The sequence below is a fragment of the Bos indicus x Bos taurus genome, chromosome 2 (assembly GCF_003369695.1).
Source record: "Bos indicus x Bos taurus breed Angus x Brahman F1 hybrid chromosome 2, Bos_hybrid_MaternalHap_v2.0, whole genome shotgun sequence".
Classification (NCBI taxonomy): domain Eukaryota; kingdom Metazoa; phylum Chordata; class Mammalia; order Artiodactyla; family Bovidae; genus Bos; species Bos indicus x Bos taurus.
Genome location: NC_040077.1, coordinates 106157798 through 106185731, shown reverse-complemented (window position 1 = coordinate 106185731; position 27934 = coordinate 106157798). Strand labels below are relative to the sequence as shown.

General features: G+C 43.3%; 1 protein-coding gene and 1 non-coding gene across 2 annotated transcripts; both read right to left on the bottom strand.

The window, feature by feature from the left end:
• Window positions 1-41: 41 nt before the first annotated feature.
• Window positions 42-27716, bottom strand: ARPC2 (actin related protein 2/3 complex subunit 2). Its single transcript, XM_027567322.1, has 11 exons — window positions 27608-27716; window positions 27313-27394; window positions 19271-19305; window positions 17941-18053; window positions 13913-13958; window positions 11373-11559; window positions 10686-10779; window positions 5107-5233; window positions 3499-3599; window positions 3090-3190; window positions 42-495 (listed from the first exon to the last, which is right to left on the bottom strand). The coding sequence occupies exons 2-11, from the start codon at window positions 27384-27386 to the stop codon at window positions 471-473; spliced, it is 903 nt and encodes a 300-aa protein (XP_027423123.1). The 5' UTR covers window positions 27387-27394; window positions 27608-27716; the 3' UTR covers window positions 42-470.
• Window positions 24416-24552, bottom strand: LOC113881695. The gene has a single exon (XR_003508122.1). It is a non-coding gene; the product is annotated as a small nucleolar RNA SNORA42/SNORA80 family (small nucleolar RNA).
• Window positions 27717-27934: the final 218 nt, after the last annotated feature.

Below are 27934 nucleotides of genomic sequence, written 5' to 3'. Positions count from 1 at the left end.
TTTTTTGGACTCCCAGTCCAGAAACCAAGTGAATTCTCATGTAAGATAGAAAGATTTTCTTTATTAATGACCCCAACCGTATTTCTTTAGATACAGGAGTTTTGAACTCAAATACTTAGAGAAAACAAGTTAAGATTGCATTATCCTGCAACTCATTACCAGTAACATATTGCAAAGCAAAACAGCTTGGAAAAGAAGGGGCAGGAAAGGGGAGTGAGGGAGGGAAGATAAAGAAAAGGAATTAAGTTGATCAAGTGGAATTCTTTTTTTTCTTTTAATTCTTGGGAACCATGAAGTCCTTGCAAGCACAGCTCGTTTTTGCAGATTATTTTCCAAACGTGTACAAAATGGAACCAAAACGGAGAATCCCTTAAGAACCTGAAGAGGTGCAACATTAAAAGCTACGATTATCCAGTAGCAAGTGTTCCAGCCTTCAGTTGCCAGCCGCTTCCTCTTCCTGTTCCCAAGAGTTAGCGGGATGAAAACGTCTTCCCCCTTCAAAAGCAGAGATTAAGTGTGAAGGTTAGTTTCTGCTCACCTTCCCATCCACCCCATGGCTCTGCACTAGAGATGGGGTCAATGTTTCTCAAGCAGAGGTATTCGGGAACTCCAGGCAAGGGTTAAGGCCCAGCTTTCACAGAAACAACCCATCAGCTCTTTCTTCCTATTGAATACTTCAGGGTACCAAGTAATAAGCCCATGAGGACAGTAAATATACCAAGTTAGACAGGAGAATCACTTGCCCACAATTTCTGGATGGCCTAGATCTACCTGCCTTTTAGACTGGTCTCAACCCTCTTCTGAGTAAAAGAATTTGGGGTCCTCCTAACACAGCTTATACTTTTTCAGCCTAGCAGACAGCAGTTCCTTAAATCTTTCCTCATGGGGCCAGTGTGTCAGAAGCAACCCTCCAAACTTTCCAAGTTTAAGCGTGTTTTGTGTTGTCATACGGTGACTACACTCAGTCACAAAACACTTGCCTCGCTTAAGGCTCCTGAGCTGGTGTGTCCTGTCCTACCCAGCATTCTAAAAAGGCCAACTTTGGGAATGGTTCCCAAAGATGGAGGGTACCTATCTGGCACGGAAGCCTGGTTGGAAGCTAGAGCAGAGGACTACGGGAACTAAGATTTTCCTCTCTGGAATGTCTTACCCTACCACAGATGAAGCTAAAATATTTGTTATCCATTCCCCAAATAGAAAGCTCAATTCTGGCAGAGCTCTGTGGGGTGCTGATGGCTGGCTTCTGATCACAGAAGGGTTGCCACCCTCCTTCATGCTGGTCCAGGTTCTAAGAACCCAGAGCAGAAGAGGGGTCCTGGCTTCTCCTGCTTAGCTTTGGGAACTCAATCTGGTTTTCAGGGTTCTTTACCTCCTGCTTCTCCTTTCTGGGACTCACCTCTGCCAAAGAGGGGTCACAGGATGGAAAAAGGAAAAGCTGCTCTCCCTAAGTTCCAGGAAGGAAGTTTATGGACGACTGGCTCGTTTCAAGGACTCATCTTTTCTTAGTCCCCCATCAGGACAGGGAGTTGTTCCTGCCTTCCACTGCACCTGCTTTGCAGTAACTCCACACTCCAAGGCTGCCGAGCTGTGTGACGGAACCAGGGGAGAAGCCCTGTGGGGAGACACTGAGTAGTGGCTGCCTGGTGGGCGCTTCTCCTCAACGGACAGGCAGTTACAGGGCTGAAGGCGACAGAAGTTCCTGACTATTTATGACGCCCAGCCCCCCCGTTTGGTGGGCGACAGGCTGGCGGGTCAGGCTGCCTTCTGCTGTATTGGCTGCTGGCTCACCTCCTAGCCTCTACTGAACGGGGCCCTGAAAGTGGCACAAAATTGGCTGCCTCACATTCAGGGTCACCAAAATGGTGTGAGTGAGAGAAGCAAGCAGGGAAAGGAAAGGGAAACTTGTCAACTCCATGATGGAGGTACGAGTCTGCAGGGCAGCAAGAGCACGTGCCCCCCAGGACACACCTTCCCTGCCTCCCCACCTTTCGAGTTCTGCCCATTTTAGGCTGTGCCACAAAGCTGAATAGTAGAAGGAACGATGCTGCCACTGTGTTGCCATGGCACGTGGGCACTTCTCTCTAAGCAGAGGATCCAGCTGTGGACTGAACACTCTGCTGGCTCTGGGCAGTGGGAAGAGCTATTCTAGAGAAAGGTCTTTGGTATCAATTTCCTAGTGAGACAGGCAGCCTCTCAAGTATAGAAGGCAGGGATGACTTACACTGCTCTGTATAAATGTCTGATGCTTCTGAGATTAAAAGCATTCTGCCCAGGCACCCGAGAGTCAGACCCTCTCTCATCTTGTTAAATGGCAGCAAAAACTAGCTTGGTAGAAGGGGCCAAGGGAAGGAGCTGGAAGGCCTAGGCACAACATACCTATAGAAGGTTATCCCAAGAGTGTGGGGTGCTGGAAATGGCTGTGTGGGTTGTGGGGAGGCTTAGTTCACCTCAAGATGTTTAATTCAATGGGAACAAGTGATAGGAGACCAGCACCCATTACTCTACTTGGAGAACAGGATGGCCTAAACCTTACCAGAGGGGATCCCAAGGTTTGGCATCTGACACAGACCCAAACCCCCAGGCCCTCGACCATGCTGCTCTACTGCGGACAGTGTCTTGCACCCTTTAGGGATCTCCTCATCATCTCTATCTCAGATAAAGTTGACCTCCTCTTTAGGCAAAATTCCTGCCAAGACTCGGACCAGGAAAAAGAATGCTTTGGAATAGTTCCAGGCCTATTTATGCAACTAAATGTCCTCAAGCAGATTATTCCATTTCTACAAGACATCATCAAGACAGTTAAGATAGGCTTCTCAACTCAGACCCAAAGAAAACAGTTCATCTTGGTAAAAAGGTCTGTGTTTCTTTCTAGCAGCCACTCTCCTCGATCACAGAGATGTGGAAACAAGGAGGCCCATTCAGATGTGAAAACCTGTTTGTCCCATCTTTAGTCTGCCAGGCAGCTATAGGCGCCCCACTGCCCATCTCATCTGCAGCCACTGCCCAGACACCTGGGTCACCAACACCCATGACCTCCTTGGTAAGCTTAGGAGAGGAAGGCAGTCCTGTTGCAGGATGGTTCTACTCACGTGATTGTTTTCATTTCCTTTTTCTCGGCATCTGGGCGTGCACGGTTCAGCACCTTGAGGAAGTCGGATGTTTTTGCCCGCATACGTGTGTGAATATAGGCCTGGAGGCAAACACAATGGATACTGAAGCAGAGTCACGTTCCAGAAAGACAGCTTTGCTCTAAGTAGCGGAAATTATCAGAAAGGTCTGGGAACATCCACCCTGGGGTTGACATAGGGCTGTGCAAGGAAGCATATATTCACCTCTCTACTATGGAGTGAGAGAGATGGAAAAAGGCCATGATTCAAAGCGTCTAGAACCATCTCTGTAGAGTTCCTAGCAACAGCCTGGACCAGAGAGGACTTTATGCCATGAGCTCTGGCGGAGAGGACGGCCCGGAGCACCGGTGCTGTGGCTGCTCTCACTCACCTTCGAGCACTTGATGTGGTAGTGCAGGTAGTCCCGGAACGTGTGGATCAGGTTGATGGTGTTGTCTCGAGCACTGGCGTTGGTGTGGCGAGGGAACAGCACTGGGTGGGGGCACAGACAGGGTGTCAAGGTCTAATTACACCAATGCCAAAGGGTGGAAAGACCAGCAGCCTACCGGCAGCTCCCATCTGGCCCTGCTTTGGGACCGTCACTTGTTTCATTAGGGTTTTCTGCCAGGGAGTGCAAATGGAGGAGACCATGGCCGAAAACCAGGGCTCCCTCGGCAAAGGGCTTGGTCCTGGCATTCATTCCGGGTCTGGATTCTTCGGCTGTGCACTGCAAAGTCTACTAGCTCCTGCTTCTCAGAAGTCCCTCTAGAAAATGACACAACTGGCTACCTGGGTAGACTCTGGAGCAATGGGGATTAGAGAACAAAGCCTGCCTGTTGTAGGCCCTTGGTGCTGAAGCAGAGTAAGCGTTCAGAGAAACTAGATCCAGAGAGGATCATGTAGTCTGTGGTGAATACCAAACAGGAAGGGAAAGAACCTGAGCACTCCTGAGGAGGAATGGCAAGATGAGTTGCTTTGGCTGGGGGCTGAGAAAAGCCCCTGCCACTGCCTGGCCCCATGAAGTCCTGAGCAGTCAGTCACTCAGCTTCACACCTGGGCAGACCTGCACGCCTCTCCCTCTGGCTCCTGGGAATCCCCTCTATCTTCTGCATCTACCCTACTCAGTGATCTCAGCATCAGCAAAGTCCTTGAGTATCAGGTTTTGTTGAAACGAAATGAAATGCCTCCTAAGAAAGGGTGGGACCACTGTGTGTCAACTTGCTCTCAAGAGAAAAGAGCGCCAGGCCAGGAGATAACTATACTGCAGAGGTCCTGAGATGCTAATGACTGTAAGTTCACCATCAGTTTATGTACCACAAAGAGAGACATTGCTAATTAAACTGTAACAGGCTGTCCCAACCTCAGAGAGAGTAACGTGCCCTCCCCCCAAAAAAACATGTAGACTAGACTTAAGGAAACCTGGTTAATCAACCCGCTTATTTCCAATAAACTGATGCATCTTCAGCACTCTGGTGACTTAAAGAACTTCAGAAAAGGGGACATTTTAGTGTTGTCAGGGTCAGTGTGTGTATGAGCTGCGATTCTAAACTGTCAGCTGTTATCAATGAACCAGATCACTAGGCTGAAGCAAACTGTGAGAGGGGTGGATATGAATCTTTCCAGAGGGAAAGTGGGTAACTGAATCTCGGCTAGAGCTCTGGTCTAATGAGCAAAAAAACCCAACAGGCGCCAAAGGACAGAGAACCCCAACCAGCTGCTACGCAGTGCTTAAGTGGCCCTAACCCCTCCTACTTCACACCAGGCTACCCTTTTTTTTTTTTCCTGAGGATTTAGATAAAACAGGGAAAAAAGGAAAATGACTACTGTATAAAAATAAAAATAGCACATGACTTATATTAGTGCCCCATGACATGCCTCCTATAGTCATGGCACCGGCAACAGGAACACTCTGGCACACCTGCTTTTGCCACTCAGCCCCATTTCAACTGCAGTATGAACCCACCAAGGTATGCAAATGCAGCAACCCTGCCCAGCTCACCGAAGGTAATGTAGCCAATGTTGTCACCCACGGCGGCATCGGTATCTTTCAGCTCTAAGGGAGGTTCCCTGTGGCTGAAGAGGACCTGTGGGGCTGTGTGGCTGGCTCTGCGTCCTTCTTTGAACTCCTGCCAGGAAGAAGCAAAAAGCAACCAGAAGAGAATCTGGTGTGAGACGAACAGCAAGAACAGCAACCTATGCTCTGGGGTTTGCCCTGTGGATGTGACCTCTGAGCCCTCTGACTGGCAGAGGCTAAAAATAAATGACACCTAATGTGAAATACTGGTCTTCCCTGGTAGCTCAGCTGGTAAAGAATCCACCTGCAATGCAGGTGGATTCGATTCCAGGCTCGGGAAGATCCCCTGGAGAAGGGATAGGCTACCCACTCCAGTACTCTTGGGCTTCCCTGGTGGCTCAGATGGTAAAGAATCCACCTGCAATGCAGGAGACCTGGGTTCAGTCCCTGGGTTGGGAAGATTCCCCTGGAGGAGGGCATGGCAACCCACTCCAGTATTCTTGCCTGGAGAATCCCCATGGACAGAGGAGCCCGGTGGGCTACAGTCCATGGGGTCGCAGAGGGTCAGACATGACTGAGCGACTCAGCACAGCACAACGTGAAATATTACCAGTGTTGGCTGCCATCAGCGCACTTCAGATTCAAAGAGGAGAGATCACAAAGTACTTAACAAGTCCGATCTTCAAAGAGCAGAGAAAAGCACTGTTAATCCTCTTCTTTTGTTTTGGAAAAATATGCATGATAAAATTACTTCTGAGGCTAAATAGACAACAAATTGCAAAGCACTGAGAGAACCAGATTACGTTCAGGATAAGGATGACAGTTTATTAGTTTCTTTTGATTTAATATGAAAGGAGGTTGTATTTTTCAGGAAATTTGATTAAGATATCAAGTGGAGCTCAAGTAAGAGCTCACCCTTGACAAAATGTATCCACCCTCAGCAAACTACAGAAAAATGCCTAAGGATGTCAAAACCAAGCCATTCTTCCCTGTCCTAACCCCCATGTCTCAAGCTTTCCCAATCCATACATTCCTGTATAAACAGGTAAGTGATACGAGGCATCCCCGTTTCAACTCAGATCCGTAATAACAGGACTGGACTTTTCAGCAATGCCAGTAAAACCTAGGGTTTAAACTCTCTGAAGGACAGAAGGATGGAATCAAAAGTTTTCCAAGGTCCCTGAGTTTTCTGAGAGTACTGAGAGCAAGTTATACAGCCCTTTAGTCTACAACGTTCTTTCTACTGCTGCCCAGATATAACGCTCTCTCCAACAGCCTGGGCACAGCTAGTTGCTCTCCTGTGGGGGTTCCCATGGCTTTTCTGCAAACCTCTACTGTGATATTTCACTATTCATGAATGCATCTGGCTTCCCTACCAGGTTTTAAGCTCCTCAAGTCAAGGATTCTTTTATTCATCTCTGTATCTAGTCCTCTGCCCTTAAAAGAGACTGTCTAGCACAAGAATGAGAAAGAAAGTACCACTTCTCTAGCTGACAGTGTCAGCACACTGTATGAGAAGGAGCAGGGACTGCACTTCACCCACAGCAGGAGGATACACACTGACGGGCAAGCCCTCAGCAGCAGATGTGTGAAGGAAGGATACTACCTGAGGAGGTCTAATGCCCAGTCGGGGAGCTCGTCTGTTTCACCCCCTGCCTCCTGAACTCCTTGTGTAGCTTCCAAAGGTTGGTGGGAAATAACATCACTGGGTTAGGTGGGCTCCCCTCTGAACTTTGATCCCCAAAGGAAAATATCTGAAGAGGGAGGGAAGGATTCAAGATAATTCAAAACGAAAATCCTTAAAGCAAAGCTGCTGAAATTGCCCTCCTCTAGAAAATCTTTCATTCTGCAACTGGGTTGGGACCTTCTCTAACTTCTATCAGTTTCTCTCTTTTAGCCCCCGGCGGGGAGAACAGATAAAAACTGCCTGCCAGCACTTTCTTGTTTCTTAAGTTTCTTAAACGCTCCAGTTCACTGGTACATGTGGCGTTCACAACCAGACAGAGTATCTGTAAACCCGTGGTGACTTGGCAGCATTTCTCAGTTTTGTACATGAAGAGTGATACATTTCGGAGTTGGTTAACAATGTCCTGACTCGGGGCTGTAATTCAGGCAATCTCCTGCCTTTGTTTCTCCTTGGTTTTTCTCTCTTACACAACACTTAAAAGCCAGTAAACCCACCAACCCAGCAGCTTTTTGCCTTAGAGTCTTTGTTACTTATGTATCAGCAATACTGCCTCTTTTTTCTTCCTTTTTCTCTCTTTGGGGCATCACAATATCATTTCTTTCTTCCATCACAGCATAACTGACCACAGAAGCTCAGAATAAACCCAAATATATACAGAAATTAAGTATATGATAAAGGCAGCATCTTAAACCAGTAGTGTAGCTGCCACTGGGACAGGCAGTAGTCACTTAGAAAAAAAGATGGCTCCACTTTTCATATCATGCACCAAGAGAAACTACACATAAGTAGTAAGATTTACACATAAAATATGAAAGTATAAAAACACAAGGAAAATAATGCAGGTAGATTTCTTTACAACCTTTCAGTAGGGAAGGTGTTTCTAACTATGACTCAAAATCTAGAAGCCATAGAGGTTGATCAATTTCACTACATGAAAATAAAGTTCTACATGAGGGAAAACCAAACAACAAAAACAACCCAAGAAGTCTAATGACTAACTGGAAAAAAAGAAGTCTAATGACTAACTGGAAAAAAAAAATCTGCAACTCTTATCACAGAAAAAGGGCCAGTCTCCCAAGTACATGAAGAAACTGAGAAGATCAATAACCCAATAGAAAAATGGGTAGGGGCCATCAAGAGACATCTCACAAGAAAAGACAAAAAAAAATTAGCCTTCAGCATTAAAAACAAAAAGTTTGACCTTGTTCATAAGAGAAAGCAGACACCATTTTTAACCTGTCAGACTGGTAGAAATCCAAAAGTTCAACACCACTTTGGGAAAATGGACACTCATGCACTGGAGGTGGGAGGGAAATGGCATAACCTCTGTGGAGAAGGGGTTGGCAATGCTACTAAAATTATTCACTTTGCCTCAGGGTCCTCAGTTCAGGAAAATATCCCACAGGTATAATCCCACATGTATACAGGCAGCAAGGATCCTCAAAATGACATCTTCACTACTGCCTACGAGGAAAATTGCGTTTGTCTTGCCCCTGAACATATAGTAACCAGTGGCTTCCACTTAATTTCTCTTACCTACTGAACTAACTTAAAGATCTAGTAATATAAACAATTTTAGTTCACCAATCTCCGAAAGGGTAACTATTGCTTTTCACGTAATGAGTGAAACGATAACATCTACCAGGTTTTCTCTGATGCTCACAGCTCATATGCCTTCAAAGCCGAGCACTAGCATATCCATAAGAGTGGGGAATGGCCCCTCCCTGTCTTTTTCCAAATGACAGCAATAAGCATCCCTCCAAGTCAGCCTGCCAAATGATAAGGGAGGGATGGCATCCTGACTAGGCTGGAGGTGCATGTCGGCATGGGAAACGAGGACCCACAGCAGGCAGACAAGTGACCACGACCAGCCTCCCCGGTCACAGCATTCTAGGCTAGGCATCCACCATCCTCCTTTTTCCCAGAAATTTAAAATAACTAGGCCTAGGACAGTGCTTGATTTATTTTGGAGGGGAAAACCAGCAAAATAAGTCCACATTACTAAGGTCATTTCAAGTTAAATTACCACTGCCTCTGAGTCTAGAGCGGGAGGAAGGGCAGACGGCTTCCTGGGCATTGCCTTTCCACATGAGGCCAGGCCTGTCACTCACTGGAGACACTGCCGGTACAAAAATGCAGATGTTCTTTTCCCTTTTAGACAAGTGTCCCACCACATGGACTCTGAGGGAGAGTGTTCAAGTTCACATGCAAAAAAGAATACTCAAAATTCTTCTAAGGAACAAATCTCCAGTACACTCTCCAAGACAAGATCTGTTTAAAGTATAAAAATAAGTTAAGATGTTGTCTGGAATAAAATGGAAGAAGACTGGTAAAAAAACCAGCCAAATCTAAATATATACTTCATAGGTTTTAAAATTAGGTTGTCAGTCTGGATTTAGCCCAATTTCTGAGCTACTGCATTTAATTCCCCTGTCAATTCTGCATAAAAACACATGAAATGCCTGTCTGAGGTTTACATTTAGGACCTAAGACATACATATGTCTTAGGTATGTGCACAACCATACACTTTTGAAAGCTTAGTACTCTCAAATGCTGTGTCAATATTCCAATTTTTCTGCATGGGGACTAAAAAAATTAGTTTCTGATTAAATTAGCTTAACACAAAAAGCCACTACAGATGGTCAAATGGAGAATATCCGTTTTGAAGATTTCCCTAGCCACTCAGAATGCCTACACATAAAGTATTCTCACTATATTAAGCACAATTATTTTTCAACTCAACCTGGCAAAAGAGGTTCTGTCCTGGAATTCTTAAATTTCATTACCCTGCCAAAGAACAGAATGAACAAAGTTGTGTTTTGTTTTTTTTTTTTAAATTTAACTTCTGTACTAGACTTTGAATGCTGAGCTGTCTCATAAGAAACCAGCCAGGATACTTCACCAGTGAGAGCTCATGTCCTAAAGCCAGCAACTGGTTAGCAGACAGCATGACAAAGCCACAGTGGTTGTACTGTGTCAGACCCGAGTCCAACCACACCAGAAATCCAATTACAAAATGTTCTGCTAACCCCCACTACTCTTCTAGCGGATGAGCTGCTTCTGAGGGTGCTCCGTGGGGACCTCAGCCAAACTCAGGCCCATTCTCTTCACTGCCAGTTTGACAACTCTACACTATTAATGCATTACCTACCACCTAAGAATTTTCTCTCGACTCCATTCTGAAAAGACTTTAGGACTAATAAGCCAAGCCAACAGACCTTGCTAGAAGCTTTAAGAAAACTTAAGCGGGCAGGAAATAGGACCAAGCTTTAAATCAAAGACCCCATGGCAGGAAGCATGCTTCATATTCAGTCATTTTGTTACTATGTGCTATGCTTAGTTGCTTAGTCATGTCTGATTCTTTGTGACTCCTGTTCTGTAGCCCACCAGGCTCCTCTGTCCATGGGGATTCTCCAGTCAAGAATACTAGAGTGGGCTGCCACTCCAGGGGATCCTCTTTCAGGGGATCTTCCCAACTCAGGGATTGAACCCAGGTCTCCCACACTGCAGGCAGATTCGTTACTGTCTGAACCAACTCTAGTTCAGTCCTGCAAAAGGGCTAAAACCACTAAGGAAAAAAAAAAAACCAGTGAGTTTGATGGGGGACTGTTTAACTAAATCAAGTTTCAACATCAATAGGGCTGCCAGTTCTTATCTTTTTAAAAAAATATTGACTTATTTATTATTTAGCTGTGCTGGGTCTTAGTTGTGGCATGTGGGATCTAGCTCCCTAACCAGGGATCGAACCTGGGCCCCCTTGCATTGAGAGTGAGTAATCTTAGCCACTGCACCACAAGGGAAGTCTCTTTGATGCCAAGGTGTAAGTCACTAGGCCATGGTCCCCCTACTCTCTGCCCCAAGATGTCTGCTCCATACCTGCATGAACACCTTTCCAATGACCACATCGTCGTCATCCTTAAACACTGTGCTGAAGACTACTGTGACTCTGTCTTTTTTTGACTCAACATACCTGAGGGGAACAAAACTCACGAGTAAGTACAGAATCAGAACAGGGTTTTGCCAAGAACTTGATCTACAAGTGAAGCAGGAGGGTAAAGCCATCATAAACCTTTTAATTCATAATACAAGGTGTGCTAGTGAGACTGAATAATTATGGCCACGAAATCAGTAGAATAAACGCAAACTTTACATGAGGCAAGAGATGAAAAGCACCCAAAGTGGACGTTATCAACTTGTCTATATGGTATGGAGCCCAGAGTTAGTTGATTCTCAGAAGCCCACTTTAAAAAATATTTCTTAGAACCTATAGTTACCCTCTGCCTCCTGATTACTTAGCTAAATTACAGAAGGGGACTCAAAATGTTAGTGCCTTAAAGAAGTGCTAGATTCTCTTTTTATCTTTTTCCAACTTTCTGTAGATAAGGAGAAGTGGCCTTCTCCTTCGCCACACCATCTACATCCTGGGTTAAAGAATTTTATGAGAAAGACACTTTGGGGGGCTTCACACAATATAGTCTAAGGTCTGACTTAGCTGAATATCTTTTGGTAAGCACATGTGACAGCCACAACCAAGTTTTAGGACCAAATTCTCTCTATACTCACATGGTCTCATCATCCCTATAATGGATAACTGCCCTGTTCTCTCCTTCCTTGCCCTCTTCTTGGAACTGGAAGTATTTCTCAAAGACAGAGGCAAAACAGTTTCGTTTCAACATGCCAGCCTGATGCACGATGGAATCCTTGGATGCAGGCAGATTTTCAAGGTCGTATAGCAAAGAGACATTGTATCCTGGAGGAGGGGAAAAAACACCCAGTAGGTATATTTAAAAAAAAAAAGCTTTTTGGGTTCAAATGGCATTTTATTTTGTCTCAGTGTCCATACTTTTAACCTAAGGAGAATGCAATCCACTCCCATCTTCCTCAAAGGGCAAATGAAGTGAAATAAAAACCTTAATTCTTATAAAATTACTGTAAATACATATAGCTAATTAACAGATACCATGCAAAAATCTAAATCAGTATCAAAGATGACTGATTACAAATAAGGAATGGGAGGAAGTCATAATCCTGGAACTTTTAGAAATTTAATGTTCCAGACACAATCGTGAAAGCAGGCTGAATATGCTAACAACCTATTAATGAGTTTCATATTTTTCTCTGACGGTTTATCATGCCAAGTGCCAACATGGTGAGCAGCTTGGTTGCTTTTTGATAAAAAAATATACCTGCCTGCATGCCACTATAAGCCCTGGGAATGGAAATATGGCAAAAACCCAAAACGGAAAAAAAATCTGAATACACCTCAAAAGATTTATTTGTGTACACTGTAAAATTTTCCAAGTGTTTTAAAACATTTTACTTCATTTAATCGCCATATAAGTTGTATGCAATAGGCCAGATATAGTTTTTCTCACTTTAGAGGGAAAAAAAGGTTCAAAGAAGCCAAGTGCCTAGGATGCTTTATTATGTAATTGAATGACTTATACCTGCCCAAAAACCTGTAAATGATTTTGCAAAAATATCTGCCCATCACTGAGGATCATTTCATATTCTAAACAGATGATGGGAATAATTGTACCAGGAACTGTATAGACTACACATTTCTGAGTTTCTTAGACCTTTATACTTTGTTACCATTTAGTATTTTTCCAAGAGCATTCCTGAGGTCTGTTTTGTTGGATCTATCCTCACTGAGAGCATCAACTGGCTATCTAAATCTCTGTTCTAGACAGGGTTTAGCACATTCTTGGCACTCCAGTATTAAATAATATCAATCAGCCTTCCATTTTGGGTACCTGAAAACCAGATAAACAAATGGACCACAAGATTAGATTAAAAAAAAAGAAGAAGAAAATATTTAAAGCTGGGGTTTGTTAGTTTTAAGAAGCCAAATAAAACAAACTAAATAAAACTATAACTGAAGCCAGACTTCAGTATGGCTTCCAATATGATGAAGAAAACACGATGTGAAGAAAAGTAAAATCTAGTATGGCCAGCCGAGTTTTCCAAACTTGTCTAGATAAACCCATAGGAAAAATCCAGGTCACACTCTGCTTGTTCTGATAGATTTTAGGATCTGAGTGGTGACAAGCACAGCCAAGGGTTCCTTTATGCTTTTTCTGCTCTAGTTATTTTTCTTTCTGAAATTCCCCGATTCTTCTTAGAGCCTACACTGTTATTTATCTTTTGGCTTTTATTTCTGAGATATGTTTGTACCATCAATTTGGGGAATAATAAATTTCAGTATTCTTTATGGAGTACAAAGTTCTCATAGACAAACACTCCAAGTAACAAGTTACATTGGAAGGCACTTTTCTTTATTAGATACTTTGTTTCCAAAACAGCAGATAAGAGTCAAGGGAAGGTATTCTAATGAGCAGATGAGGTGCCTTTTTTTTAAAGTAACCACTGTTAAAAAGAGACAGATACACTTTCCTTTTTAGAAAGATTTAAGTCAAGGTACCAGTCATAGGATCTGAGTAATAAATATTACATTCAAGCAGTCTTACAACTTGGTCCTCACTATGGGGTCTGGCTATAGATGCCTCAGAATTCGAAACTACTACTTAATCATAGGGATAAAAATACTGTTCAGTTTTTTTCCTCTTTAAGCTTCCTTTAAAGCTGTGTAACATAGCTCTTCTAACCAAGGAGGCACAGATCACTGATTAGAAGAATGGATTACAGGGGCTGAAATTTCTATTTGAAAATGTGAAAATAGCTGTGAATATTCCTCTTCCTTCTCCAAATGTGCAGTGTACAAAGTTGTTACTGGGGGCTGGGAGGGAGAATCAATATTGGCTTAATCTTCTCAAAAGCCATGTTAATCACTACGGGCAAACAAAGGTGGCCCTCTGGCTGAAACATTAACAAAGAGTCATTAGATCTTACCCAATAAATGTTACAAACAGCATCCATCAACTCTCTGTGTGACTACACCAATAACGTGTATCCATTACTGGACAACGCAAAGCCCCTTAAAAGCTATGTTTATGGAGACAGCTGAAGTGGGACCTGAACTCATGCAGAAATACTCATAAATAAGTAACATTTAAACAAAATCCGTTGGCTAAAAAAGGCATGGCACAAACAGGACGAATCTCTTTCCAAGTCATTCCACAGCCATTCACATTACTACATACCTGATTCTGGATTTACCAAGTAACTTCCGTACACCCTCTTTAATAACTAGAAAATAGAAAAACAAGTATGTTATACAAATACATATCAACAAGTATGTTAATTCAAAGACCATGAGAATTTCATTATTTTCAAAGGACTGTGCATGCCAAGTTTTTCCTAAGCCAGCATTCTTCCTAACTTTCAAAAGGCGAATGGGAAATAGGATACAGGGAGCCAAGAAGATTTATCTGAGTTATCAAACAAATTACTCACAGAACTTCGATTAACTCCAAAAGGTTAGCACTTGGTCACCCCCTTTATATGGTCTGTTCTCCTCCAGATCTTATATTGCACATAATTACCCTTTTTTTCCTCCAAGGGAGTAAAAGAATGCCGAACTAAAGTGAGAATTGATCATGTTAGTTATCAACCAAATATAGGCCAAACCACTAACTCAGGTGAATGAAACAGTAAAACCAGAACTGTCAGGAACTGATTCTGGTTAGCCCGCTTATCTTGAATGCTTTAAAAAGCAATGGATAATTCAATCTTAGCCAGTTATTTATACTGTGGGGGTCCACAGAAGGGTGTACTCTCTAAATGTTTTTTTCTCAAAACCAATCCTTACAGCTGGCTATTTTCCAGCTTTTTTGGAGTAAATGATAAAACAAGAGTCCCTTTTACACCTTCTTATTTTTTCTCTGCCGGCGTGATTGCTCTTCCTGGTAGGAACTGCTCTGAGGCTGACATGGTTTAAGAATCAGTCTTTTTATTTGGGAAGGAACAGTTCTGACTTAAATGTTATTGACACATTAAGCAGGAGAAAGGCAGTTATTTGGAGAGAGAGAAAAATTAAAGTCACTAGAATTCAATAACCTCTTGGTATTTAATAGTCTTTATTATGTTTTAGAGGCAAGACACAGACAGGTCTTATTATTTGTCTCATTAAAATCTTGAACTTAGGGAGAGAAGGAGTCAGCATTATTCCACAGGAAGGCAGAATTGAGGCCAATATATCAATACTAACCCCCAGTCGTATAACAGGCTGTGGGATTTTGTCTCTATGCATCCAATTTTTAACGGTGTCACCACAAATATACTAATAACGACCCTCTTGTATTTTCTGGAATACCAAAAAAAGAGGTACTCAAATCTAAGATAAGTTACCAAGTTAAAAGTGAACAAGAGCACAAACTTGCTTTAATTTTAAGAGTGGTGTGTGTGTTTTGAAGAATCTCACTAGCCAGAGAAAAGCACTAAGAACACAGGCAGTACTAGAGTGGAGGCCCATTTAAGCAGGGCCACGTCTGGTCCGCTCCTGTCATCTCAGAGCCCAGCTCCAGCATCTGGGGACTCAGATAACAGATTGAGCAAACGTCAATGCTTTTCTTCTAATCTTATTTTCAGTGTTCTCTCCAGGTTTTTAAACACATACGATATACAAACCAGGAGCAAACCATTTATTTCATGTCCCATTTTAAAGAATTATCATATAGTACATTCTTTCTCCTCATTCTTAAATATTTTTTAGTACTCCACATATTTATTTAACCATTATCCTACAGCTGGAAGAAAGTCTCAACATGTAAAACCTGGACAGCAGGGTGGACTTCACAGCATGAATCAGTGATCACACTTGTTTATGTAAAGGCAAAGAGTAAGGAATGCCACATGTAGTTCCTATGTGGTGACACACACCCACTGTGAGGTACCTCTTACAGAAGAGGAGCTGAAGGGAGAGGTTCAAGGTCATAGAATCTACTGGTGGCACAGAGATTTGACTTCAGGTGTCCCATATACCACTTCTCCTAAATCATTTCAGGGCAAAAAAAGTAGCACCCATGTCCCATTAGTAATTTTAACTATCTGCAATTCTGTACTATGTGTACTTGGAGGAAGGGAAAATCAGATGTGGGAGAAACCATAGCTCCTAGTTTAGGTTCCAAGTTATTCAGTTTAAGCCCAAGATACTAAGTTAATATTCTGAGATCTAAGCGGTTCTTAGAACCAAAATTATACCAGGTTCAACTCCTCTGCTCCCTCCTCTTGGCAAAACCAGCCAACGCTTCCTAGTTCACGTCACTTGCACTTTTAACTGATTCACTTTGTGCCCCCTCTTCCAACCTGACACCAGGAAATCAGACCTTCCCACCTGGCAGCTGAGCTTTCTGCTTTGAAAAAAGGCCTGTGACAAAGTAACAAGCTTCCTGTGGTTATCACACGCTGGTTACTGTTTAACCAACGTAGGGAGCCATTTACCCTGCACTCTGCTGCAACACAGCCAATGTTACCTATTCCACCCACTTGAGTGGGCTGGTTCTCTGACCCTTGTGATAGCTACAAGAATAGCAATGTATTCTGGAGTTTCACTGTAAGGAAAGCAGACTGGAACAGAGATTTAAGAAATCTAGCTTAACACTTTCTCTCCCTCCCAAGGAGTGTTCTTACTGCACCGTCTTTAGAGAGGGGAAGGTCTAGGGGGAATAATCGCACAGGTTTTCAGTTATCTGTTCAAATGTTCAACATTTCAAAGAAATATTCTTTCTAGGTAGTTGTCTTCTACTTCATTAAAGCAGGGCCACCTTAACTGCCATTTATTTCCTCTTGATCTTCATCTGGTAAAGAGTCAGCCGGTCTCACTTACATTAGTAATCTTTCAAATGCGTTCAAAGACTTAAGTCTTTCTCCTGAGGCTCTTTCTTTTCAGGTAAAATAACCCTGAATGCAAATTCTCTAAACCATTCTTCTCTTGAACTTGAGGCAAAATCAGAGGTTTTAGCTGTTCCTTTGAACTTCCAGGGCAAACCAATTGCATATGAAGAAGTAAGGGAAGTGACCGTGTATGGCTCTTGGTATCTGGCTTGGTTAACATTAATTTTAGTTTTTAGTATCAAGATTTTGATCATATGCTTTTGTTAAACAGCTCTTTCATCACATGAATTTTAAATAAGTTAAAAGCTACTACTCTCAGTAGCATTGAAACATATACACTACTATATATAAAATAGACAGCCAATGGGAATTTGCTGTATGACTCAGGGAACACAAAATGGGGCTCTGCAACAACGCAGAAGGGTGGGAAGGGGTAGGGGGTGGGAGGGAGGTTCAAGAGGGGACATATGTATACCTACGGCTGATTCATGCTCAGGTATGGCAGAAACCAACACAATACTGTAATTATCATTCAATTAAAAATACATAAACTTAAAAAAAATAACAAACTACTATTACTCTCAATCAGAAAGAAAATAGAAATGGCTGTATCTTCATTTACCACATTAAGGAGAACCTACTCTGTTCAAACTAGAAGATACTTGAAAACTGATTCAGGAACTGAGTCATACTTCCTGCTTTGAGACCCAACCACAACGTGCACACACTGGTGTAATAACATTTTCTTTCTTCCATAAATGGCTCTCCCCAGAGCAAATACAGTTCAACAGGAACCAAATCTATTGAAAGAAGCCAGTGAATAAAGCATGGCCACCAAGAGTTTCTGAACACATGGACACCCTTTCTTATTTCCCCTAAGGTAGTCGTAAGGAACAAGAGATACAGAGGCCAGTTCTAAAGAGCATTAAATTAAAAAGTGTAAAGGGCAGATTTGTTCCTAAATTTCTAGAATGAGAAATTAAGCCTGTAAACTTGAAACAGACTAGAGGTTATATACCTGCTTCACAATGTAACAGAAATAGAACTGAATCCATCTCAGTCTTGCCATAGCTATTTTTGTATTGGTCAAGGAAAAGTATTCCTTGCTACATTTTTTGAGAACTAAATCTGTTTTTGTTTTCACTGGTTAGAGAACATCTTTATTTCTTCAGTGTAAAAAGCAGTCAAGCAGAGAACCAAAATCCGTTCTGAGAAACACCCTTCTTTACGACTAATGGAAATGAAGTCAAGAGCCCCTGGTTAGGTGAGCAAGCCATCCAGAGTGGCCAGTGCCAGCGTGGATGACTCAGTGCCGTGGATCTTCCACAAGTGGCAAATTGCCAGGAAAAGGTGAGGAGGAAACAAGACTCCCAAGGAAAAGTGATGTGGAACTTACCTCATCAGCACCATGTGCCTGAAGTTCCTTGTAGAATTTCAAAGAAATACTGACCATCACTTTTGTTTTATCTCCATTAGGATTTGAAATATGATAGAGGACTCCATCAAAATCTGCCAGGAGAGGCAAATAATCTTGCTTAACTTGGGAATAGGGAGTAACATCTCAAAGTGCCTGCCTACCTGTTGCAGGGCACAAGGAAGTCTCCCTTACAAGTAGGCATGTAAGTAAAATGACGTTCATTTAAAATCCATGTGGAAAATCAGTAGAAACACTGAGATCAGAATTATTGAGTACTCATCTCTTTTCTCTAAAACTACCAAGCTATTTTTACTTTAATCATCACTTTATGCTGAAAGAATTTAACAAACCTTTATTGCAATGTATTTGAAACATGTATAAAAATATAATATACAACGAACCCCTATTCTCATCATGGCTTCAACAATTAATCAACATATAGCCAACCTTGTTTTCACTTAGACACAGCCCTTCCCAATGATTTATTCTGAAGCAAATCCTACACATCACGTCACTTCACCTACAAATATTTCAGAATACATGTCTAAAAAAAAACATAACCCCAATTCCACTGTCATGCCTAAATTAAAAAAAAAATTAAATGTCCAGTCAAGCACTGAAATATTATCTCAAGAATTAAAAAAAAATTATTGTTGTCTTATTTGAATTAGGATTCACACAAGGCTCACACAGTGTTTTTGGCTAGCTCTTAAGTTCTTGAAACCTGGGGCTGAGTGTCATTACTTTAGGGAGCTCTGGCACTGCTAGTTAGCAGGAGGGGAAGGGGATGGTGCCTGGCCTCCAAGTCAGAGCTCTTCAGAGCTGCAAAAAGTTTTCCAAGATCACCTGGTCAAGCATTCCCATTTTATTAATAAACAGCGTGACCAACGGCCTCAAAGTTCACAGAGCAAGTGAGTAGTGTCAATACCCAATTCTTTCTAGGGAAAAGAAAGCAGTAACCTTTCTCTCTGACTTGTTGAACAAGTCTCGATTATATTTCTAATTCCCTACTCCTCTAAATGCTAGGCAAACTAAGACGATGACTAAAGATAATAACACAATATTTTCAAATTTAAAAAACCTTAGTTTGTACCACAAAATTAAACCCAAACGTCTAAGATATCAGCAGGCAACTTTATATAGCTCACTAAATCCATGAATAATGATCTAAAATAAAAGCCAGGAAAAAAAAAAAATCTGACAATCAAGATAGGAGCCCAAACGTCAAAAAAGCTTATTTTAGGAACAATTTTCTTTTCTATTTTTTATGTTGTGCCTTCTCTTAATAGGTGAGATAAAGGATACTTACCTGCAAATGTTACTTCTACAGCTTCTGGTTTGTTTCTGCAAAATGAAATAAAAGTCCTTTAGTTAGCTAACTATATTACTGGGACTTCCCTGGTGGTCCAGTGGTTAAGACTCCATGCTTCCAATGCAGGGGGCACAGGTTCAAACCTTGGTCAGGGAACTAAGATCCTGAGTGCTGTGCAACACAGCCAAGAAAAGGGTAACGACATTGCTGCCTGCCTTCAGGGAGACTTGCAAAAGGCTCCTGAGCTTTAGTTAAGATCAGACAACCTTGATCCAGGTACACAATTCATTTTTTTATGCACCTGAATCTCTGCTTACTAATGGTGGAAGACTGAGGAAGGACAGATAAAAGCTTGTTTTGCAGCTCGAATCTCTGCTATGGTTGGTGCTCATCTTCAATTCTTAACTCCTTAAGACCATGATAGACACATTTGTATATAGACCCACAAAATGCCCTCTTTTGCTTGCACTCTCAGCAGGAAAACTGCTAAACAGAGAGCAGAACGGTTTAAATTTACGTAAAGTGAAAGGATGAGTTCAGGCCACAGAATGATGCAGTCCTATTCCATTTCAAAGACAATCTGTAAGTCTTTCTACACTGTGTTTCCCTCTCCCTTTCATCACCTAAGTACTCACACCATTCTCCTTTGTGAAGCCCTCTTTGGTTCTCCTCTAGTTTTGTTTTTTTTTGAGGGGGAGGTGGGGGGAGGTGGTTGTTTTTAAATTTCAGTGTTGCACTTTCATACAAAGTATAGCACAAAGTAACAGAGCAAAATCACTGAGAACAGTCAAGACACCTGTTTTCCAACTTTAGCCTTTTCAAGATCATGTTTTCAGACAAATTAATGCCTGCATCCCTTCATTTTCTCACCTACTCATCTTTAAAATGCGAGAACACAAATGATCCTACCTACTTTACACAACTGCTAAAGATAAAACAAGAGAACAGACACGGAAGAACTTTTCCTGGGAGGCACTGACGGTCTACGACTTTCAATGTGATTCCCAGCTGAGCCTGGTACATGGACTTCTGTTTGATAAATGCTGCTGAGTTATTAACCCAGAAAGCATGACATATATCCAGTTAAAAACACTAATGGTCAATTAACCTCCAGTGAAAAGCTACTTCAAATGCTTTCCTCACTTCTCCTCAAAACCCAATGGTAGGAAACCAATGAAGACTCCATAGTTTTATTAGCTAACACCCTGTAACTCAAATGATTCCACTTTGTTTTATGGGCCAGCAGACACGATATACACACTTTCACATTTATTCTTGCCTAACTTGCTCAAGACCTCACCATCAAATGTGTATCTCTTTTACTATCTCCGCTCCCTCATCTGCAGAAGGAACCAAGACTGAGCTGCCCTCCAGAGTTGCTGGGAAATAACGGAATAAATAACATGGTTTATGACTGTTAAAACACTGCTGCAAAGCTAAACCATACCTCTCAAGGAAACTGGCTTCTATTAAACATATGTTAGCCCCATTGTAAAATCAACCTATACAAATCACATACTGAGTTCCACCCTGCTTCTTCAAAGCCATCCATACGTGACTTAGGAAAAGTACTTTGGGTGTCTGAGAATCGAAGCATCAAGTGCGTTTATGGACAAGCAGTGAGTTCAGGATATGATGAAAAGAACTAGATAAAAATTTAATGGACAAGCAGTGAGTTCAGGATACGATGGAAAGAACTGGATAAAAATTAAAAGTTGTTTCTGATTTTTCATTTGTAACTGTAGTTTGGTGACTAAGGCGAGGAATGACCAACCACCATTTCTCACTTCTAGAAAAAACAACAGCAAAGGAAGAAGTAGAAACATTAATCTATGGCTCATTTGAACGAAACATTAAGAGGCTGCACAACGGGAGGAAGCACTGAAACACACTTTCCTGAGGAAGGCTGGCTGTGCCAAAGAGGCAGGGTGGAGGCTTATAAAAGCCCATGTTGTATCACTTAGGAGGAGGCTGGTTTTTTTTTTAACCTTTAGGCTTTAAGTCGGCCACAGAAGGACTGAGTTCCTCACTTTCTCACTTCATCAACTGACCAAAAAAAGATCAACTGTAGATAAAAAACCTTAGGGTTCCAACATTTTGACTCTGAAATTTTGCATTTCTCTAGGTCATAAAGTTCCCTGAGCACTGATCCCCTCTGGGAGAAGTTGCTAAGATCTATACCAAGTGGTTTGCTGCCTGACTTGGGAATATTTGTCAAATCATTGTCATTAATATTTTAGTTTGCTATTTATGGCTGCACAGAGGTTGCAGAGAAGACAGGCAGGCTGTTGAGGAGAGCACTGGGCTGAAGGAGTCCTCCTGAGAAGTCACTTAGGGGTTAGGCTTCTGTCTAACTCTGTCCCCAACAAGGGGACTGCGCTGAGTGGGAAATATACCATGACAGGGCCATGGCTCAAGTCCAAGACCAAGTGTTTTGTGGTTTAAAAATCACGGAGCTATTGGGGAATAAAGGGCTTCCCTGGTGGCTCAGCTAGTAAAGCATCTGCCTGCAATGCAGGAGACCACATGTAGCACAGGAGACTGGTGTTTGATTCCTGTGTCTGGAAGATCCCCTCAAGTAGGAAATGGCAACTCACTCCAGTATTCTTGCCTGGAAAATCCCATGGACAGAAGAGCCTGTACGTTACAGTCCGTGGAGTCGCAAGAGTCAGACATGACTTAGCGACTAAACCACAAGCAACCACAGACAGGAATAAGATTGGTCTGGGAGCAAGTGTACTCTTAACTGGCCAAAAGAATGTTAGTCACTCAGTCGTGTCTGACTCTTTGGGACCCCATGGAATGTAGCCCATTAGACTCCTCTGTCTGTTGAATTCTCCAGGCAAGAATACTGGAGTGGGTTGCCATGCCCTTCTCCAGGGGATCTTCCCAACCCAGGCATCGAACCTGGGTCTCCTGGATTGGAGGCAGATTCTTTACTATCTGAGCTACCACAGAAGCCCCTAGGCCAAAAGGGCAAATAGTTGTCTCAGGCAGTGAGAGTAAATTAATCACAGAAAAAGCATGTCTTTCAGAGCTGACTCTCTACCTCAGGTTCTGCCGCTTACTGTAGCCACAGCAATGATACTCATCGGCAAGTCAAAGGTTCCTTTTCTAGAAAATGGAGATTAAAAGCCTCTACCACACAAAGCTGCTGTGAGGACTGAGAAGCTATATACATGGCAGTTTCCCAACAAAGGTCTTATGACTCAGCTGAGATAACGATCCCACAGCCCTTAGGGCAGCCCAGTGGCAGATCTCCAGGCTAGACCACTCACCCAGATGTGACATACCATAACAAGGTCAGGAATCACCAGGGAAGGGTGCCTACACAATGCTGAATCCATCTACTCCCTCAGTAACTCCCAAGAGCCCCAGTTTTGTCAATTGTAAATCACAGCTGCTATCTGTAACCCAGGCACATTCTGAAATGGAAGGAAACCATGTCAAACAATCGGGAATTGGTCAGCAAAACAAGGAGAAACAGAACCATATTAGTGTCAGACTGCTGCAATATCTGGAATCCTACAGTAAGCCAGGTGGCTAAGTCCTCAGGGTTACTGACAGGACAGCACAAGACACTAAAATATACTCAATTCATTCAGATGGGTTTCAAGAGCCATTCTTAAATTCCTTCAGAAAAAATTTCTTCCTCTCCTTTTTCTAAAGAAGTTTGTAAAATGTCACTAAAGAACTCCTGGCAACTGTTATTATCCAATCCTCTTTTCTCATTAAGGATTTTGGAGTTTTTACTCCTGAACACATCCAGTTCCTTGTTGTGCATTTATGTCCCTCTTCTAGTTACTGTTTCTATGAGCTGAATTAAGAGGAATTATTGAATTCTGCTCATTATCTCATCATAAAGTTTTGATTAATCTCCTTTAAGTCCTCTCTAAGGCTCCCATCATCCTTTTTGAGCAAAGCCTACAAAAATGGATATTAGGTAAGAGGTGGTCCTACTCTCTTAAGGCATGTCTCAAAACAACAGGGTCTAAAAGCTGATTCACACAATGTCAGAAGAAGGATAAACTCCTAAAAAAACTAAGAACCATTCTATTTGGCTTCATCAAAAGTGTACTAAGCTGACTATACTACACAGTAAGAATTCTGGGGAAACAAAGATGATAGAACCATAGACCCTGCCACCAAGAGTCGCAGGTTTGGTACACACAAAAGGAACACAGTGCTGGGCCTCATGCCCAGAGTAGTTCCAAGGCAGCCAGAGTGGGTAGCAGTGTGTGACTACAGTGACCGGTAAAAAGACCAACCAGATCATCTCAGCAAGTCAGCCACTACATCCAGTTTCTTCTAAATGCTTAAACAATGTCCTAATTCCAAATCACTTCTCAGCAGTCTGTCTCCCTGAGGACATATGCAGCATATTTGGGAATGAGAAGGTATCAGCAAGATTTAATTTATTCCTCGCTCAAATTTCTCCTCCCACAGTCCTCGCCCACCCCAACTGGCACGGCTTGCCTACTGAGCTTCACTCCCCCTCACAGAAGCACAGCTCCCCACAATATGCACAGCTGTGGCAAGGAGCCAGTACGCACTTAAAATCAACAGCAATTCGCATCTGACAGCATTTCCTCAATTTTGCACTCCAGACTAGAGTGAAGTTGACAAGCCTAGCTTTGGAGGCTATAAAGGTTCTTGGTGTGTATACAGTAACAAAAGAATTAAATTAAATTGCCAGAGTACTTTTTTAATTGGGAGCCTAAGTAAGAATTCCTAAATGCTTGGGAAAAAAAAACCCAAAAAAGTGTTGACAAGACCTGCACATGAGGTTATCTGCAGTGTTGTGCACAGCTTCTTAATCAGTGACAGTCTCTCAGTTTGGAGGCTGTTGAGAAAACAAGTTACCAATAATTATCATTTTGTGGGGATACAGGAATCATTTCAATAAGCCACCTTCCCATGAGTGTGGTGGGAAAAAAAAGAAGTAATTTGCCTGGAATGGCTCTCAGGCTTTGTCAAAACTGCCTCCAAGTTAAAAGGTTTTCATGACCAAATATATTCTTAAGCAATTTATGACAGAACTGCTTTACTTGAAGGAAATATAGACTTTTCGAAGGATGTCACAGGCAAGAAGACACAGCAAGATAATCTGAGAGGCATCATTTTTTTTTCTTTCTTGTTTCACATTGTACAACCCCCTTCAGTGCTCACAGCCCACAAGTAAGGAGGCTGGGCAATGGTTCGAGGCTGCAATTTACTCTGGCATGGGTACACTATGAGAGGCCCACAGAGGAGGACCTGCCATAAATTCATTACCATGCTCCAAGAGGCATCACTTAAAATAAGATCAACTTCAAAAGGAAAATTACTGTGTTCTGAAACATATACCGCAAAACTATTTTTAAGACTACTTCATGTTCACGTTTCCAGTAGCTGCAACAGGGCTGTCCAAGGGGACTTTCTGCAATAATGGAAATGTCCTACATCTGGCTGCCCACATTTGGCTGCTTCTAACCACGTGTGGCAACTGAGTCCCAGAACTGTGGCTAGTGTGACTGGGGAGCTTTATTATTTTAATTCACTTTTTTATTTCAACCTGACTAGCCACACGTAGTTAACTGCCTATTACCAGGCATTGTGGAGCTGGAGGTTTCACTCTGGGGAAGGCTGCACAGAACCTCATTTCCCCAACTGGGAAAAGCAGGGCGGAGCTGACCTCTCCCAGCAGGTTCCCACAATGGCCAAGCCTTTCCAATCTCAAAGGTTTCTCCTTAGAGCTACTGCCTTTCTTTAATCTTTCTCTGATCTCCACCCCAAAATGTGTCCCCCCTTAGGTCCTCTGTAATGCTGCCATACTCTTAGAAAGGTCCCCCTTTCCTGTTCCTGTTTGGGGCTGAGCACTGAGAGAACCCTGTAAATGTTCATGATTATCACACTAGTTATTATTCTCTAAAAGTTCTGGCTAGGCATGCACCTTGATAAGTAGTTAACTACTTGATAAATACTTAAATGCTTTACTGCTGCCTCACCTTACTAGTATGCCTAGAAACTTCTAGGCTTCTTCTAGGTGTTTCATTTGCAATCCCAGGAAAACCCTACCTGTTAGGTTAAATATCATGGTCTCTTTTCAAGGTGATTTTCAGCAGAGTATGTTCTGAGTCAACTAACTTAAAGTCACATCTCAACTGGAAGACAGGCCAGAAAAAAAAAAACAAAATTTGCTGCCATGCCCTAAGATTCAACATTGTTACAACATATACTTTGTAAAAAAAAAAAAAAAAAGTGGAGAAGTTCTAAATTATGCCTTCCAGACTTGTGTGACTACTTACTCCCAGCTGAAATAGTTAGGAGCTCTTTTTAAGAGTAATGTTCTAAAAGGAAAAGAGCTGAAGCTATGAATAATGGGCTACATTTCAGAGTCACAAGTTATTAATAAACAAGCAGATGTGAATGTACTCCTACACTACAAGGCAGGCTTCCACTTGAAATGCACAGGATTTATCTTGTAGATCAGCTTATAACCACCCAGGTCTCATTTTTCGCTAGTCTAAACTTGAGAATTCACTTGAGATAAGCTGTGAAAATGCAGAAGTTCATTTAACTTCCTCCTATGTGCTACACTGCTCAAAAAAGTACACAGCAATCACCCAAAATAAGCCACTAAGCTGATTCGCTTGAACATTTAAAATGCAAAGGAACTGGTAAGTGAGGCGGAAGACAAGAAGCAAGTCAGCCTAAAATACAAGCAACTGCAGCCCCTGGCAGGAAACAGTCACTACTGCTCACTGTGTTACTTCAAGGAAAGCTGTGCTTTGTACTACAGATAAAACCCGTGGCCTTATAAAAGAGATAGGAGACAATATATTCAGTTTAAGAGGCAGGTAGTAAGTATTTTTTTTTAATGCCTCCAAGCCACAAGTTCATTATGTCCACTTAGAAATTCCCTCTACCAATCTTCTCCCATCGGTGGCCTTCCAAGCACTTACTTTATTATTAGTTCCCAGTTCACCAGAAACGGTTTGCACTATTTCCTCAACTGTGTAACCAAGATGTGAAGTTCCCATCCTCACACATGGGGAAATGAGGCAAAGGGACTAGCCACAAGCCATCAAAAATTAGAAGTTAAAACCGATTCTTTGGTTCATGTATTAAATTTTATATTAGAAAAGCAAAGCAGCTTTGGGGGAGGAGGTCGTCTTCTATTGATTCTTGTGTCTGACTCCAAAGGCTGCCTTAGAAACATGTCCTAAAGCCCACTTTTAAAAAGGCCAATGGTTAACAAACAGGTCTTATCTGAGAACTTTATTATAGACTCTGGAGGCTTTTAAGTGCGTATCTGGGCCGGAATGACTACAGAAGAAATCACAGACCCAGGGTACGGTACAAAGATTTAAAAGATAACCAGAGGACAGTGAGTGGGGAAAAAAGAATCAGGACCTCAGAAGAGCGGTAAGAAAGGAGTGTGGATATGGGGGACCTATTAACTTTGCTCGAGAAATGTAACAAAATGATCAGTAGGGTTCAGGGAAGTAAAACTAGAGAGATCAACGGGTTTTCCGGCAGCAAGGCAGAACCTGCCTTCAGTCTTCTGCTCCTTTAGACGAGAAGATGGGGGTGGGGAGCGAGAAGACGGGTGGTGAATCTGGGCCTGGCACCTTCTTTCTTCCTCCAGTGCTGGGAATTCCTGAAAACTCCTTCCAACCGAATCCCAAATAGGCTTTCTTTGGGTTCTGAACAATGACGGGGAATACAGAGGGAAGTGGTCCCCAGCTCGCTCCAGAGGGCAATGGGATCCTCCAGCGGAGAGTTCCGGCTCCCCTCACGTCCCACAGGTCTCCTGACCTTTGGCACACGCACTCCTGTCCACTCACTGCTTCCGCATCCCTCCTCTGAGCCTCTCCCCACGCATCTCTGCCCTTCACCCCACCGCGCCCAATCACCTCCCGCGTCTAACCCCGCCGGGGCAGTCCCCACACCCGCCCAGGTCTCCCACCTCCCTCCTCTGGGTCTGGAGGACTGAACGACCATTAGGGGTCAACTCGGCCTCCCCCGCCACCCACCGGCCCCAGGCGCGCGCTCACCCGGCGGCCGCGTTCTCGAACTTGAGCGCGAGCGTCTCCTCGATGATGCGGTTGTTCACCTCCAGCAGGATCATGGCGGCGGCTGCCCCGGACAGGGGAAGGAGAAACAAGGGCGGGTGAGGGTGGGTAAGGGAGGAAAGGACAGAGGGAGCGGCCCTGCTGCCCCTTGAGGAGGGGGGCTGGGTGGGGTAGGAGGTTAGGGAAGAAGGGGAAAGGGACCGGGGTGGGAGAAGGGGAAAACCTGCGCGCTGCCCGCGCACGCACTGACTGTGGAGACACCCCTCACCCGACCGACCTGGCCCCTGAAGCCTGAACCCGCCTGCCGAGCCGCCGCCGCCGCCGCCGCCGCCGCTGCCGCCTCACCGACAAGCCTGGTCCCCGCCCAGCCCCCGGCTCTAGCCGGCCACTTCCGCTCTCACACCCACTTCCGCTCGCCGCCCGGACGCGCGGCCCCGCGGCGCCATTTCCGCTTCGACCCCTCGTGCACGCGCACGCAATCGCGCCGGGCAGGGGGCGGGGTGGAGATGTAGTGGGTGGTGGTGCCGCGCTTGCGCACGCGCGATACCGGTAGTCCCAGCTCCTCTTCACTAGTATCCCTACCGTCTCCCGGCCTGCTGTAGTT